We start from the raw sequence: 19,766 nt of genomic DNA, 5'->3' as shown, positions 1-19,766 counted from the left end.
TCAAGAAGTTATCCGGCCCAAATCAATTTATCAATTAAGATTTGTAAACAATTATTTATTGTTAATAGATAGAAATCGGGTGCAGTGTAAAGATGCTTAAGAGTCTGTGACGTGTTTAGCAAGAATTGTGAGTCTTTTAGTGCAGACAACATTGACGCGAGGAAAATATCAATGAAGCAACCAGTTCCTGTAAGATTTGTAGTAAAGGCGTCAATTTTATACTTTCTGTTTTTATCTTCCATTTCTGGTTGTTGAAGATGCTGTAGAATAAGCCTATTTGTCACTGTCAAAGCCATTATCTGTGATCAATAGTCAAAAGATTAATGAAAAAAAAAAACGTCAAGTTTTATTAATTGAAATAAAAATTAACGTTGTAAGTACTCCCTTGATGGACATCTTCCAAAAGTTACTAAAGATTATTTAAATACTGAGATCAGCGATCAGCGCAAACTTGTGCGGTAAAATCAAATGGATTTAGACGCACATTAGAAGTGGTGTATCCAATATTTGCTCGTGGCATGAAACAGCGCAGAAAATTGGTTATATTGAAGCAGTGTTTTTTCTTGGCAGATATGTTTCTTGTGAGTCTTGCTACGCGCATATCTTACCATAATTTTAACCAAACATGTTTTTGCGATTAAATTATTTTGCAATTAAAACAATTAATATCTAAAATAAAAGTATAAAGTTTACTCACAAGACCACTTAACAGATAATGATAGGTCCTCTTGCCCATGGCGATATCTCTGACGTGGGTGACAACTATTTCCTTGGCCATTTCCGTCGGGCAGTCCAGAACCACGTACTTATTACCCCATCTAGAAATAAAAAGTGAAATTTGAGGTTTTCCTCTTAAAATTTGGTTACACAAGAATGCAACTAACTGAATGTAACCAAATAGTTGACCAGTTAACCATCATACCTTCAACAAAAAGTCAACTTAATCATATACACATTTATAATTTCCTACTCAATATAAATCGATATTTTAAACTACATTACATCGATTAATTTCAGTCGATCATACTCCACTACTACTTTAATGGCAAGAGAAGGAACTGTACAGTAAAAAAAATTACAATTTTTGCAAATTTGAAGAATTAATATTATAAATAAAGCGGATCGACCGGGTTCTTTCTCACACGGCTGGTGGCGAATGAGTCATTCAGAAGTTTGGCAGAATAAAGTTCTGGTTGAGTCTTCTTTCCATTTTGTTTTTCAGGGCGCCTCCAGCGAGTTTTGAAGTCTCCAATTACGCTAATATATTATTAGAATAATAATAATAACCACAATGAAGGTAATAGTAATTGTTCTAAATACTTTACTTAAACATTATACAGTCTATACAATTAGAATAACATGGTAGCACAGTTAACAACAGCACGAGAGTGTTATATGTAATTGCCAGATGTGCTCTTATATTTCTGTCCTTTCTGCTCCTAAGAAGCACGCTGAGACTGTGAATGGGAGAGTGTAGTTTACCCCCTGCAAAGATGGTAATAATATTTTAAGATATTACACTCTCTTATGAATGCAACAAGCGCCGCTTCGTAGATACTCCTTGTAATGACACACTTATACTAGCTCAGTCACGCATTCACGTTACGTTTCAACTTCATTCAGGTATGTATACCTACGTTGTTATTTGGTGTTTTACAGTATTGTTATTTTCTCTTAAAGTAAATAGAATGTCATCATTTGAAGAGGTTCCTTTTACGATTTATAAATATGTCTTTAAAGAAAGTAACTACATTCAATGCCTTGTTTATTACTCTAAGGCTACCAGACTTTGTTTTATTAAACAGATACTTGTTTAAGTGATTTGAGCTTTATTTGCTTGTTCTTATTCTACTAGCATTAATTCGACAACAGTCGAAGTGGATAAGAAAATCACGTAACAGACTACTTGGATTCTTTAAGAAGCAAAAATGACTTACATTTGCCTAGAAGGAGATTGTTTACGTCCGACAAGGCATGATGGCAGCCAGGATGTTCAACAAAATTCCTTAATCAATAAGAAATACAGATAAAAAGGCATTTCAGAAAATTATTAGACTTTTTATTGAATTTGTTTTACTTTTTGGAATGTAAAACATAATGCTAACTTGGTCGTAGATTTGGGAGCGGACCGCCTCTGATAATTTAGAGGGCTTTTACTATATTCACACTCATAAACGTGCATCTTTAGCAAGGAGATGCATTAAAATAGAAACATTATTTGGCATGGAGAAATATCTACTGCAACCCAATGTCACAATGGGCTCATGTAGCAACGAAATGAGCACGCTGTAGGATAGGTGATGAGCTAGTGCAGGGATGGCGAACCTTTTTTGAGACGTGGGTCAAATTTTGTTCATTTTTTTTTTTTTTTTTTTTTTTTTTAGTACTACCTCTTGGGGCACTAATGCCCATTTGCTCAAGAGTTAAGTTTTCAAAATTTTAAACTAAACATCTTAAAAATTCAGTTGGCTTAACGGGTAAAACGGGACGAAACAAGTGTTATGGAAGTCTCTTTTAACAAACATAATTGAACAAAACCTTACACAAGTGTGCTTTATCTGAAGGAAAGTCTAAATGTGGTTATTTGCTTTGGGTTGTCGATTTTTTTAACAAACAAAATATGAGTAAAATTATACATTTTATTTGATATTTTGTAAACACTTGCTTTATTTCAACTACTACAAAAGCATTTGTCGTCATTTGCGTTTTAGAACTATGATAGAATAGAATAGAATATATTATATTTTGCCTGTACACATATTTCACATACAATAGGCTCGTCATAATAATCATAATAAACTAGTTATAATAAACTTTGGACTGATCCGTCAAACAATGTTAGTTCACTCAACTTTGAAGTGGGTAACATTTCATCTCTAGTCATGAAGTCCTCCTTTTCATAAAATGTATTATTCAATAAAAAGTCTAATAATTTTCTGAAATGCCTTTTTATCTGTATTTCTTATTGATTAAGGAATTTTGTTGAACATCCTGGCTGCCATCATGCCTTGTAAATAATCTCCTTCTAGGCAAATGTAAGTCATTTTTGCCTCTTAAATTGTAGGAATGTTCATCACTTCTTATAACATTTTTCTCGTTGTTTTTTTATATTCATTATATTCGCATAAATAAATAACGACGGTAATGTAATGATCAAACCAAAGGTTATAGATAGCATTTAAATTGCTTTTGTATCAATGCGTGATTAAAACAAAATCTAGAAAGATGGCTGAAGAAAACCGCGAAAAAGTAAAAACATGCAGCATCGCAGTTAACTGAATAAGTTTGAAACTTGCTATTCTTCAAACCTACGAGGGTCGTTTGAAAAGTCCGTGCAAAAATAAAAACTACTTAATTTTTGGGGGTAAACCTTTTTTCTTTTTCAACATAGTCTCCTTTTAGGCTTATACACTCCGTCCAACGCTGCTCTAGTTTGTTGATCCCTTCCGAATAATAGGATTTGTCCAAGTCTGAAAAATAGCCATTCGTTTCTGCAATCACCTCCTCGTTTGAATAAAATCTTTTTCCCGCCAGCCATTTCTTCATATTGGGGAACAAATAGTAGTCCGAGGGAGCCAAGTCTGGAGAATAGGGGGGATGTGAAACGAGTTGGAACCCTATTTCTATTAATTAATTTTGCGACCACAACTGCTGAGGTGTGAGCTGGTGCGTTGTCGTGATGGAAAAAGGACTTTTTTGTGGGCCAATCGTGGGCGTTTTTCTTGCAGCTCGGTTTTCAAACGGTCCAATAACGATGAATAATATGCACCTTTAATAATAGTTTTACCCTTTTCCAGATAGTCGATGAGGATTATTCCTTGCGAATCTTAAAAGACAGTCGCCATAATCTTTCCGGCCGAAGGAACGGTCTTCGCCTTTTTTGGCGCAGATTTTCCCTTGGTAACCCATTGTTTAGATTGTTCTTTGGTCTTAGGAGTGTAGTGATGTATCCATGTTTCATCCACAGTGACGAAACGACGCTTAAAGTCCTGCGGATTCTTCTGGAACAGCTGCAAACCGTCCTTGCAACACTTTACATACACGATTTCGTTTTTGGTCAAGCGTGAGCAATCGCGGCACCCATCTTGCGGATAGCTTTGTCATGTCCAAATGTTGATGCAAAATATTATGTACCCGTTCATTCGAGATGCCCACAGCACTAGCAATCTCACGCACCTTCACTCTTCTGTCATCCATCACCATATCATGGATTTTATCAATGATTTCTGGAGTAGTAACCTCAACAGGGCGTCCAGAACGTTCAGCGTCACTTGTGCCCATATGGCCACTCCGAAAATTTTGAAACCACTTATAAACTGTTCTAATCGAAGGTGCAGAGTCACCATAATGTTTATCAAGCTTCTATTTAGTCTCCTGAGGCGTTTTGCCTTTCATAAAGTAGTGTTTAATCAACACACGAAATTCTTTTTCGTCCATTTTTTGAAAATCACTCGACTTCCTCGATTCAAACGAATGCTAAACACAAAGAAATAGACCGATCTGGCTGAAACTTGGTGTGTGTTCTTCCAAGAGATGCTACTAACTAAACATAACCTCGATACGCGCCAGTAGTGCTATCTCTCTGACTTTGCACGAACTTTTCAAACGACCCTCGTAATAACTGTCCTCTTCACTGACTGCGGCATCCATAGAAGAAGCCTTTTTAAAGGTAGCCTAAGTTCTTTGCCCACAAAAATTCTCGCCTGAAGTGCAGATTAGAGTTTAAATGTATGTTTTATTTTTATTTTTGTACCTTTTACCTTTAAAATTGATTCTTCTACAATCTTCATTGAAATACTGAATTAAAACAAATGTTTATTTGTCAGACTGCTGCCTTTATTTTTTCTTTTTTTGTATTCCGGCTTGATGGCTAAGGATACAACAAAATACTCTTGAAACCACTTGTTAGGTAACATAACCAACAGAACTTGAAGAAAGTAAGAAATCATTCAAACCTTCAGAAATAGCAAACAACTAAAACTGCTGATAGTGCCTTTCTCTTCCGGAAATTCCCGAAGGGCATACAGTATCAGGAAATGACTATTCTTCCTCTATTCTAAAAGATGTAGTCTTACAATTTCTTTTATTATGTCATCTCCCTTGAAATATATATTATATACGATTACATAAAGGAGGACAATTCTTGAAAAAAATAAATATAATCATAATAAATAAGTATATCATAATAAATATATATATAAAATAAAAGTAACATAATCAATTCTCAATCTCGGACGTGAATAATTTATATTCATAAAAATTCTCTAGTTTTTTCCGCAGTTTCGGGTGTTATACTGACAAACAGAATCTAACTCTTAAATAAGATAAGCTCCCATTAGTTCCAGGTACATCAGAGCATACATAAACTACGTGATGAGCTGAGAAAAAAAAAAATCCTAAATTAGATCTTATTTCCGACAGGATAGCTTCTGGAGCATTGACAAGTCCATCGCAGTTAAGCACAAAGAACGGAAGGATTCTAGACTAAAAAAGAGGTAGGAGAGAAGCTAAACCGAAATTTGAAACCTCTTACTAGGCATAGACAGGCCTGCTACAGTCATTCAGGTGAAGCTGTCACAATATTTTTTTGTCCTGTTGAGATCTCAGACGAGAAACCATTTTGCTAAAATCGTCACATATTTTGATAGCCATTACAGACTAATTACTATTAAGTCGGTTTAGAAATATTTTCGAAAATTGGAGCCAAAATAAAATCTTTAGGAATAGGTCATGTACAGTTTTTATTTAACTTGAACCGTTCTGTAGGGCAGTAAGATTGTTGTATAAGATGAACGTTTGCGAAACAGGTTTCAGAACTAGTGGAGAGAAGAAACGGTTAGAAGCAGCGAAAAAGTAAAGGACCAAACTTTACTGCAATTCAAACAAGACCGTTGCGTCAATTCGGATGATCGTAGACCTCTTCATGGATCATCATAAATTAAATAAACACATGCAATTCAAGAGCCTGCTGAGGATAGTCTTTGTAGGTTCTTTAAGATGAAGAAGAAACGGTGCTGCACGTATTGTCTGGCGAGGATTCGGTTCTTCGGTCATAACACCAAACACAACATTAAAGTGTCAAAGATCAAAAGAACTTTCCGTGCACAGTTTTTCTTGTCTGTTCACACTACCGTTTATCTCCAACATTTATAAATTGTACTATCAATTTCAAGGAATCAAAGAAGGCCCAATAAATTTGGGTGATGAGGTTTTTCTCTGGCTACAGTTGAAAATCCCTCCTTAAGGATTTTGTTATTTAAATTTATTTTAATGTAGTAATAGCCATTTTGAAGATTTGAACAGTATAATAGAACTAGTAATAGAATGTTAGGTGTTGGTCAAGTACACTGGCCTCCCATTACATGGTAGTCCATTGTTCGACAGAATAGCCTTTCTAAGGAGAAGGAGTTCAAACTTAGGTACTGTAAATAGAGCTACGCTACCCGAATAAAGATTAAATTTAAGTATTGTGGCGTGGTAATGCTTTTAAGTGAGTTAAAATAACTAGTGCTAAGTTTGAGGTAGTGAAATGCTTTTGTAATACATTCAAAACTTTGTAAGAGTTTTTAAAGAAGTCCTTCTTTTAAAAAAGTTCGAGTATTCACTTTCTCAAAGGATTAAATTTATATTATTCCTTATTTTAAATTAAATGTAAATGTGTTCCTAAATATGTTTTTATAAATTATAGCATCTTTGTGCAATGCAACACTGACCTCACGTCTTTGAAGAAGTCTCGAGTAATTAATCAAAAATTAATTATTTAAATTAATTAACTGAGCTATTTTAAGGGAACATCCCCCAAAATATGAAATAACCGTGAATTACGTATTGTAATGGTACACCCAGATTGACGCTCTAAGTAAATACAAAGTTTCGCAAAAATGTTGGTGTGCTAATTCACAAGACCTTCTCCTGCACCTGCTCCTCAAGTTTCTTAAGAGTTTCTTTGTTTTGTTTAACCCCAAATGTGTGGGACACAATTTATTCTTATTACCAATACATTCTTTGTAAAACCCAAAAGACAAATTAAGGAAATTTGACCTTTCTAAAATTTTCTTTTTGTCTTTTTCTTTTTTGGCATTGGCTTTCGCCAAACAGCCTAGGTGTACGGTACACGTACATCGTCTAGGTGCTTATCACTAGAATATCACTCACTCTCCATTCTTACTTATAAATACATTCGCTTCACACATTCACCCCTCTATTATATACAACTATTTACATATACTACAACTAATGCATGGATCAGTACTCTATGTTTATAGCTTAACCGAAATTAAAATCACGCAATCCTTCTCTAATCATTTTCTTCCATTCATTCTAATCGGCTATAACTTTTAAATACATTCATATTTCATTGCTAGCTCTGCTATAGATTTAAGCACATAGATGTTGGTGGAGAATATTATGTCTTCGTAGCGAAATGGTGCACTAAATTCCTGTAACATACTAGTCGTCAAACATTCGTTTCCTTTCTACCACATAACGTGGACATATCATTATTATATGTTTGAAATCCTCCTCCTCATTGCAATCTACGCAAAAAGGAGAGGACTTTTTGTTGATCCTGTGAAGATACGATCCACACACCGCTTGGTTCGCTCTCAGCCTGCTTATTGTCGTAACAACCCATTTATTAATGATAGTTCCCTTAAACCATGGTTGTCTAGGTAACTGATCTGCCATAGTCTTACCCACCCATACCCATACTTTAGAAGTAAGGCATTTCTCTCACATTTCAGACAACACTGTCCATCACCGAACAGAGCTTTCTGTAAGAAGTTCCTTAAAAAAGAAAAAAATTTAAGGGCCAGCAGCTGGATTCAAACGCGAGTTCTCCGGGTTTCGAAATCCAGCTAACCACTCAGCTAATCCTTGACGTTAATACGCTTACACTAAGAATTAAATTTTCTAAAATATAAAGTCAGAAATTTGTTAGGAGAAATGTTAAGTCCTAAATTTTTAACTGATTTTCAAATAATTTATTGCAACCATCTAGATATAACCAAAAATACTTAACATTACTTACAGAACAAAATATTTTACTTAGCTAGCTAAGGCGCCCCTAAAATTTAGCACTCTAGGCCATTGCCTAATTTTCTGCAGTTAAGTCCGATGCTGTGTAATTGCTACAATTTAACTTTATTTTGTCAAATTAAATTTAGCTGCACTTCTTATTGGTGATTTGATCGCCTACTTGTGTAGCTACCTGAAACCGTATCTATGATACAACTACTTAGAAAATAGATTTAAGAATAACATTTACCTTGATAATTCTTCAACGCTATGCAGGAAGTCAATCGCTTCCGAGAAATTCTGTATCCTTTTCACAGTTTCCACTTGAAATGAATCCGAACCAGGCTTCAGACTTTGATAGATCTGTTGCAGCCTCAACAGACCTGTGCAAAATAATATTGTTTTATATTATTAACAAACTTGTTAGAATCAGAATAATATTTGCTAACTAGTTTAAGTTTAAGCTAAACATATTTAAATGCAAAAAACGAGAGATACAAATAATAATGTACAAAAATAATGGGTATTTGCTGGAACGACGTCAAATTTGAAGTTATTATTTTAAATCTGAGTTTCTAATCTATTTTCTTTGCAGGCTCAAATATTATTGTAGCTGAAAGTATTAGGAATTAAATTCAAAAGATACACTGAAAAAAATAAATCAAATGAACTGCTGTAGTAGTGGATAACAAAAAAAAAATCTCCGTACGAAGGATTCTGTATCTCCAATAGTAAAATAACCGTATCAAATAAATAATGCATTAAAGAATTGGTTAATATATTGCTAGGAGAGGTATTAAGATTGAATAGTTATTTAAATTTTAAAATAAGGGAGTGGAATGTAATAAGAAGGGACGTCGCAAGGGAGCCTTTCCAATACCTCAAAGAACTAAGGCAGTGAGCTGTAGCTAACTGCTGACCTAGAGAATGGCTTATAACTATGCAATTCTAGTTGGTTATAATCTGCTTCTCCTCTATAAGAAGAAAGCGAATCAAATTTTAATGAAACGACGCCATGGTGAATTGGAGGAAGATTTTAGCGGAAGACAAGAAACAGGTTTCCTTCCTTACCTAAGATTTCTTTCCTAAGATAAATAAGATCTTCTACAATTGTTAAAAATTCAAGATACTAGTTAAGCAGATGTACTGGGGCTTCTTGACTGCTTCTTTCTTCCACTTGGCTACCAGAGTTATTCTTTAAGGGGACGGTTCTGCATCTTAAGTCACGCAACAAAGGAGAAATATATTTAAGGCATCAAGAAAGTAGAAGCCAATGGGACCGGCTCTTGCCTCTTCTTTCTTGTGGACCTAGATCATTTTGCACGAAAGGCTACCGATCCAGGAGAAGCTTTAGAAAAGAGGAGAGATCTGCAGAACTGAATTCTGGATCCACTTCAAAGAACTATGGCAAGGAAAAATCTGTCTAAGTAAATATATCTAGTGTTCCTCAGTCTGAATGGAAAATCCCTGTTGCTTTCCCTTCAGAGGCTTAGTCAATTAAAGGGAATCTGAAAAAAGCTGGGCCTGAAACGTGTTCGCACGTGCACTTTCTGTGAGGAAATACATTAAAACTTTAATAAACCCCTAATTGACTTTAAATAACTGCAGAGTTACCAGGTATATGAGGTCACACCCTCATAAAAACGCTTCCGGTTTATGAAAATTAGCAGATATTATATCTTCTAGAAGGCTCTGGCAAGGGGAGCCACAAATTTCTAGAAAGGATCAGTGCATTGTAGTCTGGAAAAATAAGATATCCAGATTTATTGAAAAAGTTAAATCACTTATCTACAGTACACTGGTTTCAGTAGCCACTGTATCTAATTAAAGTTTAATGATAAATGTTCTCAGATGAGATACAATCTATCCTCTAAGATAAATGATTATTATAATTTGAGAACGTGATTTGTAATCAATCATAACTTTCATTTGGTATCTCTAACCGTTTGGAAGTTTTAATGTCACTTAGCTTTAATGACAAAATCATTTCAAGTATATTATTAAAGCTTTAGTTTAAATTAAATTTAATTCTATTAAAATTCTCAACAGCTTCCATTTTAATTTATTAATTTTTCTAATTAGTTAAAAAATAAATGTTTCCTTGAAACTTTAAACCTGTTTAATTTTTTGTTTCTTTATATTTATTGTGCAAAGAAGAAGAATTTAAATTAATGTAAGAAAATTAAACAATTTCCCAAAACAAAGATTAAAAATAAATGTTGAAGAATCAAATGCTATATGAAAAAATCCAAATTCTTGCTGAGTGCATTACAAACAAACGATACCTAGGCTCTATGAATGACTACGAATATAGATAACACGACTTAATCCAGGTAATGTTATGAGATTGACTGGCTTACAGTCGAAAAGATGAACCATGTAATGAAAAGTAAAAAAAAAAGAATTATTGAAGCTAACAATGTTTAATTTTTTTAAGGAATACTTCTGGGAAAGATAAAAGTTTAAAACTCCTACGGAATAGAAGTTCCCGAAGAATTATTTTGTGCCCTAGGGAGGGTAATCCAGGCCAGCACTAAAACTTGGACAAGTGAGTGGCGAAGAGCTAGTTTTCTCCACTGAGAGAGAGGCTTAGCCCTAACAGTGGTACACATCAACTGACGTTGCAGAACCTATGGATGTTGAATGAGTTTGGAGGCAGCCAATAGGCCGTTTTCATGCTGTTAAAACTGGTATTCCGATAGGAATGCCTTTTATCTCAGAAAATTAAGCTGGTGGTGCATAAAAAATTGTTCCGATTTTTTTTTTTTGGGGGGGATAGAATTTAGTATCACTTTGCAAGAGAATTAACAAGGTATTTTTAACCTGCGAAATCTATTGCCAAAAAGTTTTAATGCAATTCATAAAAGATTTTGAAGCTCTAAGAATATTGTAGAAAGTTGAGTTTGGCACTAATGGCTTAGTTTGAGGTCATGCCAAACGCTACCTTCTCTAGAGATATATTTCTTGCTTTTATGCTACCACTCTGAACAGGGAGAAGTGTTGAGAGCGAAGACACTTGAACTGAAACTACTCTTAAGAGGATATTTCCCCAGAGAGTAAAAATGAGGGAGGTGGAACGATATTTAGCAGTCCCGCAGGAAGACAAGAGGCACGCACGCGCATTGAGCAGGGCCAATCATGACAGCGGCAACCAATAAACCACATACAAGAACAGCGCAAAAAGGACAAATATGGTCATCAACGGAATTTAAATTTAGTGGTAAAGAAATGGTTACGTAATTTTGCTAAACAAAATTTAGTAGTAGACATTTTTAATAATCGCACACCACTTAATGTATTTCTTTTTACATTGTCTGCTTCAAGGCGCGAGCCAGGATCTCCGAAGCGAAAACGAAGTTTGGTATCTTGGTAATCCTAAATAGGGTAGCTACAGTCTTGCAGGCGTAGCTAGCCTCTATATTTATATATATATGTGTTCTCCGAGATCATAAGGCGGAAAATACTCCATTCCATTGTCTTCATTTTCTCGGATATCCATTTTGCCAACTAAGTCCAGGGAAATTTATTCAAAAAACAAGGACCCTGTCAAGACGAGCCTCGATAACCTTGTCTGGATAACATTTTTTTTTTGGCTGCATCGCCAAATGCTTTGTCAGGGAGGAAATCAGAGAATGGGTACGTTACAAGTTGTTGTTGGGATGGCCCCCGGGGTAGAGGCATGCAGAAAATTTACTAGCGGCTTAATCTTTTTAAAGGAGTTCCACATTACTGAGGTTTTCCTCAACCACATACTTCTTTTATTTTCAGCGCCAAACTCGATTAAACTTATTGCTGAATTACTCCAATTGCCGTTTGAAGCCAGTCATTTCCTATCTCCATAAAAAATAAACGTTAAATTCTGTTTTACAGTTAAAATCCTTTAGTAACCAAATCCTTTATGAGGTGACCACCGCGGGTTCCAGTGAGGGATAAAGAATACAGCCAACCAATCCCTGGATTGAACATTGATACCCCTGTCATGCCAGATTGTCTATATTTTAAAGCGATATAAATAATCCCTAAACATTGTACTTAGTTCTTAAACATCTGTTTTATTCATTTCCCTTCTGCTTAGGTATTTTTTTAAAATTGTTTTTCATTTATATTTTATATCCTATAAAATTATTGACCCAAGCAGATTAGTATGAACCATTTTGTTTTTTTTTCAAGTAGATAATGTATTTTTGTTTTCTTATAATATACTCGTATATATATATTTTTTTTTTAGTTCTTTAATACTGAGGTTTGCCTCGACCATACATTCCTTTTAATTTCAGCTTCCAACTGGATCTATCCAAGTTATCCTCTTCATTCAGTCCGTAACCGTGAAGGCTTTGTCGGAACCATCTATCCACTTTTCCTCGGGTCTGCCCTTTTTCCTGCTGCCTTCGGCTTCCCAGTCTAGCATTTCCTTAGCTATTCTTCTATCTTCCTTTCTTTTTACACGTTCTACCACCAAAGTATCTTTTCCTCCATCTTCTCGAGCACATTTTTTGAAACGGTCATTTTATTTTTAATTTCTTCGTTTCTTACTCTTTTAACCAGTTAAGCGTGGAATTTAATTTTAAAAACCCTGAACAGTATGCGGAATTAAAATCAGACAATGACGTGTATACACGTCGAACGCAGGGCAAAACAACCAAAAGTTTACAACATCTTAATAGTCACTGCAAGCACTTTTTTTGCAATTTCTGGGGCTTGAGATTACAGAGCATTCTGTGCTCTTTCAAAATCTGCATTGCCTAGTTAACTAGGGATGCAAGAGCTTTTACAAGGAAGAAAAGAGCTTTGAATTCTGTGAAAAATGAAATCATGCTCGTACTGAGGTCTGAATCTCTATCTAAGGTAAAAACGGCATTGCACGAGGGTTGAGAGCTTCTAATTGTGTGCGTAATTCCCCAATCTCTAATGAGGAGACCAAACATGTACCAACCACTTATCATTTGGCTGGCTCCCTCCACCCCCTCCGTATAAAATACTTGGCAGTTCTATTGGTAAGATAAAGGAAACATCCCACCAAATTATATTCTTATTGTATTTTATTAAAATTTCGAGTTTATCTCGTTAATGGCAATTTTATATTTTTCACAACGAGAATACACGTCGAACGCACCGTAACAGAGATTTGGTTTGACGTGTATACATGTCAAACGCGCTTAACTGGTTAAGCCTTGATATTCGCGTTGCTCTCCTCCAGTAATTCTTCTGATTGGCTAGAAACTTATACATTTTTTTATATCTTGTTTATTTCTACTCCTACTGTTTGTATCTTATTATTGGCTGGAGTTATTATTTTATTTTATTTAGGTATCAGTTTGTAAATTCTACTCGCTGAACGCTGAGGGTAGGGTTGAAGTACACTAGAAGAGAGGTAATGTCCTTTTTATTTAATTTAATTTTCCTGTTAATGAAACAAGGTTGCAAAAACGATTCTATTGATTCCTGATCGCTTCGAAAGTAAAGCATTTCAGCTCCAAAGAAGGAAATAACAATTTCAGGATGGTTGGGATGTATGCAGTGTGTAGAAAATCGGCTGAGAATACTGCAATTCCCGCAGGGGGTCGCTGTTGCATGTAGCTTCCTGGGTGTTGTAATCCCTCGGCTTCGTAGCACAGTACTATAAAATAGGGACACATTACACTTACACTCCTACATACACACTAAGGCACATACACTACACACCCAATGGCTACCTTCCCTTGGAGATAGCTTCGGCAAAGCGGAGTAAACCCTTTAAACCTAAGTTCCTCCATTATTTTGGAGATTAGCCATAGGGCCGACTAACCTACACTGCAAAACCTTAATAAGTATCTGTATAAGGCTGTAATACCAAGAAAGAAGAAGAAGAAGAATACTTCATCAAGAGACACGCCCTTGAAAGGTTGAAACAAGTAGAAAGAGGAACATAGTCGTCATTGTATTACAACTTTTACATTTTTAACATTCTCAGAAAAAAAGATTTCCAATGAAGCTAATGAACCTTCCAGCTTAGTTCTGGAGGAAGAAAACCTGTTTCAAGGAGTCAGGAGTTATCCGAAAACGGACAGCCTAGTCAGCTCCTAATAAATATACCCTTAAGGATGCCTCAGATGGAATATCTTTACGGTGAGAAGGGTGGGTCCTTTAATAGAAAACATAGGCGAAGGGAAGCTAAAATAAAACTCAACCTTAACTCTTAGATTCTTATAATAATAGTTACAACTAAATATTAAAAGAAAACTATTTACAAATCATTCTTGAACCTACGTATGAAATGTTTGTTAATCAAATGCGCAATCAAGAAGTAAATTTCGTTACTCACAACAACGGTAGGCGATATAAATGTAATGATAGGCAGTTGCAAAGAGCCCAGTAAACAAATAATGTTTAATGATTAACAGCAATCATTTAATGGAATTTCGCAGCCTAACAGTCAGTTAGAAACTCCTCTAGTTTTAAGTTGAAATCAAATAAATCCAACTAGTTCAGTTATGGTCATATATAATAATAGATCGTAAAGTTCTGCCACTTTTATCGCAACAAATTGTTAGAACCTTCCTGCAACAATTGTTTGATTAAAGATAACTGTAGGAATAAAGGTCAGCTGTTTCTCTATCGTCGCAGTGGATTAACATCCTCTCAAGCGGAAATGCGGAAATTCCATAGAGCAGAGAAGAAAATAACAATGTTTACTAAATCGTGAAACTAATCAGAAATTAATAATATTCTTGCCATAATGAAATCAAGATTACAAAATTTGGTATGCTGTGTTTACATTGTTGTGAGCACATTCTTGTAAATTATAACAAAACTAGGTCTGTTTATGTGTAAACATTACACACCCAGATGTTATCGATATTAATGTTTTGGCCAGTTTCCATTTGGCGGTATAACAAAGTGTTTATGTTATACATAAGCTCTCCTTTTTCGTTTCCAAGTAGGATAGGTGAAGAAAGGTGTTTATGATTCTGTAAGCAGGAGGTTTGGAAACGGCGTCTTTTCATTGTTCGTGTCCAAATATTGGTAGGCGGAAGTTAGGGAGAATTTGGAATAAGAAAGACTAACAGGATGGAAGTTAAGGGATTGCAAGATGCCCCAAAACACAGATTTTCAATTCAGAAATTTGGTTTTAACACTCATGTCTTTCTGTGAATATTATTCTGGAAGTAGTAACACAGATATTTCCTCATTTTGAAGCCAATTTCGAACCAGCATTATAACACTGAATTGCAGTAACTGATACAACATTTCTGTAGTTGTTGTGATTGCATACTTTGTTGATTTAAGTTAATGAAGCGTTTGAGAAAATTAATTTTATTATAAATCCGTTATAATCATAAGCGTACAACTAACGAACAATCTCTAGCCGCTAAAAAACTTTCTTTTTTTTTAAATCATTTAAAATTTTTAGTTACAATCAACGCATTGCGTTATAAGCGATAAGGGTAACAACAAGCAACATATCACACTCGTATAACAGAGTGGAGAAGTTACCCAACGGTAACATTCTACATTCTACTGACTCTCTTCATCAGAGAGGAGATCGCAAGGCCACCTAGCTTTCAAGACGTCTAGAAGTGTTGTCTGGAAATGTTCTTGAAGAGAGATGTTGCACAAGTGGATTGCGATGAGATTGAATGTTAAAATGGAATTTTCTGTATCGTGTTTTCAGCAACTTGTGTGACGAAAGGAATGTTCAAGTCTGGGTGAATGGTTTGATTGGTGACGTAGAAAGGAGCGTCCAGCTATAAGAGCGAAGAATTTCAGACTGCAAGGACTGAATCCTTTGGAGATTTGAGCGTTTGGTTAAACCCCACAGTTCGATGCTATAAGCCCAAACTGGCTTTAATATACTTACACATATAAGACTTTTGTTGTCTAGAGTGAGTTTTGATCTGTTGTGGAGGAGTCTTTTCAGTTGTCGGAAGCGTCTGTTGAGTTCTGTCCTCCTTAAGTCGAGTCTGAGGATTCCATGTAAGTCTTCTGTCAAGGTAAAGCCCAAGGTAGCGGACTACGTTGACTACTGGAATTAGATTGTAAAAGACAGGAGGAACAGTGATGCGTCGAAGAGTGAAAGAAATAGTTTTGAGATTTTGTTTCGTTCAGTTTGATAGCCCATTTTTTTGAACCATTTTTCTAAGGAGGTGAGGTGAGACTGTATGTTTCTATGAGCTATTAAAGGATCTTTGTTAGTAGATAAGATGGCAGTATCGTCAGCATAGATGAGAAGAGTAGTTTGAGGATGAGTTGGTATGTCTGGGGTGTAGATTGTGTACAGAATGGGGCCTAGTATGCTGCCTTGCGGAACTCCAGCGTCAGCATGGCTGAATGGAGAAAGAATAGTTCCTACTTTCACTCTAAAATGTGTGTGCTAAAAAAACTAAATAAATAGGACGCAATGTAAGTCTTCGAATAACGTTGAAGTATTCATCAAGTATTCCTTCGCAAGCAGTGCCTCACTCGTTTTTCATACCTCCTAAAATTTGTTTACTTTTTTTTATTTTTTCTTTGCCTTAGAATAGGCTTTATACTGATACAGGAACTGAAATAATTTATCTTACCGCCAGAAAGGGCCACCAGCCTTTCTGTGCGCCATCTTACAGCGCGCTCCCATTTTGACACCGATATTAGTGGCAAAAGTAATAATTTAGATTTATTACAGAAAGGCTCATTTTTTTACATCAAAACCACGTTATTAAATTCAGGTCGACCCCCAAGCGAGAGTGCAAATGACTCGAAGAAATGCAGTAATTAATTAATTGGCAAATGAGATAAAAAGCAATTCCCTGAAAAAAACAAACAAATTAAATATTTGAATAATTAAATGGCTATAACTATTTAAGCTGAATGGGTACCCATAGTTTAATTAATGGAAAACAGGAGCAATTTTGTAAGGAATTCTCGAAAGAACTGTAAAGTTGGCTTAGTAAACTTGCAATTCTGATTGGCTGATTTTAGGCAAAAAAGCATAAATTGCAGGGTCCGATGATAACATCTAAACTAGGTATCAATTTTGAACTTCAATTTTTCGCCAACACCCACGTCCAGACGTTTTTTTTTTATTTAAGCAGTTTCAAAACGGATACTTCTAGAGAAAGGTTGAATTTAACTCGATCACAATATTTTCCTTATGAATTCAGGGAAAATAATAGAGAGGGATATAGTTACAACATATGTATGTATAGTACTATTTACCCTGCCTCATTTCTTCAAAATAACTTTATTTATCAGTGCAATAAATTACTGAAAAGAAATTCTAAAACATTTTTTAATTAGTTAACAACTTTGTCCTCATTTAGTAATTTTTGTCTTTATTATTATTATTATTTATTTGCAACTGTACAAAATGTACATCTAGCAAAACTGTAGTACAAAGAAACATTTGATTATGCCACAGAGCTGGCTCAGTGCCACAACCACGATGACGGGATGAGAGAAACCAGCCAGCGCTGGAACTCTCTAGGAACTTATTGGGGTTTAGGAACCATTGAGGTTACGTGGCCAACGCCGTTTTAAGCGACGTGGAGGATTGTCAGGATGGGACGATGTGGATAGTGATTGAGCCAGAGGATTTGGGTGATCAGAGAGTTTGCTGTGGAAATTTAGGAATCGGGAGTGGATTAATTCATTTACATACGGAATATTGAGATCATGATGGAGAATCGGAAAGATTGGATAGGTTGGATGTTGGATGGTTTGGCGGAATCCTACAATTCTGCTCTATATGTCCATATTGGTCGTAATAGTGTTTTGTAAAGTGTGTTTTGTATGTTCATGGAGGATTTCGGTCCAAGGAATCTCCTTAGTAGTCCGTAGCGTCTGTTCAGTTCTTGTCTTTTAAGTCTTATTTGAGGGTTCCAGGTTAGACGGCTGTCTAGGTAGAGCCCTAGATAACGAACCTGTGTGGGAGTCGGTAGGTCAGTATTGTTAATAGTTAGTGGAGGACAGGTCTGTCTTCGTAATGTGAATGTCACCTGTATACATTTGGTAGTGTTAAGTTTAATCCTCCATGTTCGGCACCAAGCTTCTATGAGCTCAAGGTGTTCTTGAACAATGTTAGAGACTTGAAGAGGTTCAGGGTGGGAAGATACTAAGGCGGTGTCATCGGCGTAGGTTGTGATTAGGGTTTGGGGATGGGTAGGGATGTCAGCAGTATAGATGGTGTATAGGATTGGTCCAAGTACGTATGCTGCCCTGTGGCACGCCAGCGTGTATTGCATGAAGATCAGAGACCTCTCCACCGCATCTCACTCTGAAACAGCGATCGCTAAGGTAGGATTGCAGAAGTAGGTAAAAAGGTGTGGGGGGAGGAATTTTTTAAGTTTAAATAGTAGTCCTGGGGTGCCAAACTCTGTCGAAAGCCTGGGCCACGTCGGTCTTTATTATAAAAACAATAACAGTTAAAAAAGGAAATTCAATATTATTCATTTCCTAATTATTATTCTGTTTGTTTGGCCAAAAAGTCGGCCTTCCTGGATTTAGTACTGTTAAATTAATATTCATAGTTCTACAGTTTATTTTAAAATGCTAGCAGACAATAAAAGTGAATGAAATCATAAGAATCTTTCTGGATGTTTGATATTAGCGAAAACTGAAAGCTAACTTTTAAGAAAACTTCGTGACTGCCCTACTAAGGTGCCGCCAGGAATAATCTCTAATTCGGTGTACAGCGTCGAGACCCCCAAAAGGCACATCTACATAAAATTCCGAATCGAATGTCACCTCATTCATGAAAATCGGTTCTCGCGTTTAGGCGCTACGTAGTTTACAAAAAAGGTAACAACAACAACAACAACAACAAGAAGAAGAAGAAGAAGAACAACAACAATTTCTGAAAATGCCGTTTTTGCTCATTTTCGGCAACTTTTTTCTCAAAATCTATTAGGTCTGGGGGGTTGCAAAAAAATTACAGTTATAAAGGAGGGTTTGCCCTATATTTTAAAGAAAATTTGGGAATTTTATCTTTTATAGAAAAAGAGAAAAAAATTGTCAAAGTTGGGTGTTTTTTAACGTTACGCTTTTTCGTGCACTTTTTGACGATCAATCCTTATACAACTGTCCTACCGGACAGTTTTAATATAAGAAAAAATTGGTCGAAGGCACTGTTTAAAAAAAAAATTAAATAAGAACTAGGGTAGTAGTGTTTTGTTTTCATTAAGGGGGTTTTCAGCCCAAATTTTGCGCAATTCCAATTTGATGTGGAAGCGAATGTTTAATACCTTATCCATACATATTCTGTTCACATGAAAATGGTTACAAATATCTGCCAACATTTGACGCATACACTCAAATTTCATTCAGTTTCCAATTCGCTTAACTTAAATGTATTGCGGTACTGGGTACCATTCCTTTTTTGTAGACTAGGATATGTTTCCCTTCCAAATCATACAATCATTTCTATGAAGTGTTACAATTTAGCATGATTTACCCCTACAAAATGGTATGCGAGACAAAAAAGTTTGGGAAACGCTGGATTTTTACACAGTATTAGTGAAAAAATGGTATTTTTAATGAAAAATGACGTCTTAAGTGATTTGTTTTCACTCTTAAAACATAAAGAATAGGTTCCTAGATATATTACTTGACTTTATGGATCCGGTTCCTAAAAATTTAGGATGCGATCACTGGGTGTTCCCTAGGGAACTCTACACTATAAAGGGTGAATACGGAGGAGTGATCGAAACTTCGGGAGGTGATCCAACAGCTCAAATGCAACAAAAATTATTCTCTTCACTTTGGCCCGATTCTCAATAGTGTCCAAGATATTTGCA

General features: G+C 35.6%; 1 protein-coding gene across 2 annotated transcripts in view; it reads right to left on the bottom strand.

The window, feature by feature from the left end:
• LOC141449260 (glutamate receptor 1-like) overlaps window positions 1–19,766 on the bottom strand; it is a 950,852-nt gene that overhangs the window by 189,493 nt on the left and 741,593 nt on the right. For both annotated transcript variants that reach the window (XR_012455423.1, XM_074118495.1), the window contains exons 5-6: window positions 8,267–8,399; window positions 698–818 (exon numbers count right to left, since the gene is read on the bottom strand). Coding sequence is in view for 1 of the 2 variants with exons in the window: in XM_074118495.1 (XP_073974596.1) it covers window positions 698–818; window positions 8,267–8,399 (254 nt within the window). In the remaining variant the exon portion in view is untranslated. The remainder of the gene's footprint in view (window positions 1–697; window positions 819–8,266; window positions 8,400–19,766) is intronic.

Source organism: Rhodnius prolixus, unplaced genomic scaffold (genome assembly GCF_049639745.1).
Source record: "Rhodnius prolixus isolate KJV_2025 unplaced genomic scaffold, Rpr scaffold_2, whole genome shotgun sequence".
Taxonomy (NCBI): Eukaryota; Metazoa; Arthropoda; class Insecta; order Hemiptera; family Reduviidae; genus Rhodnius; species Rhodnius prolixus.
Note: the sequence above shows the minus strand (reverse complement) of the source record. Positions and strands in the feature narration are given on the sequence as shown.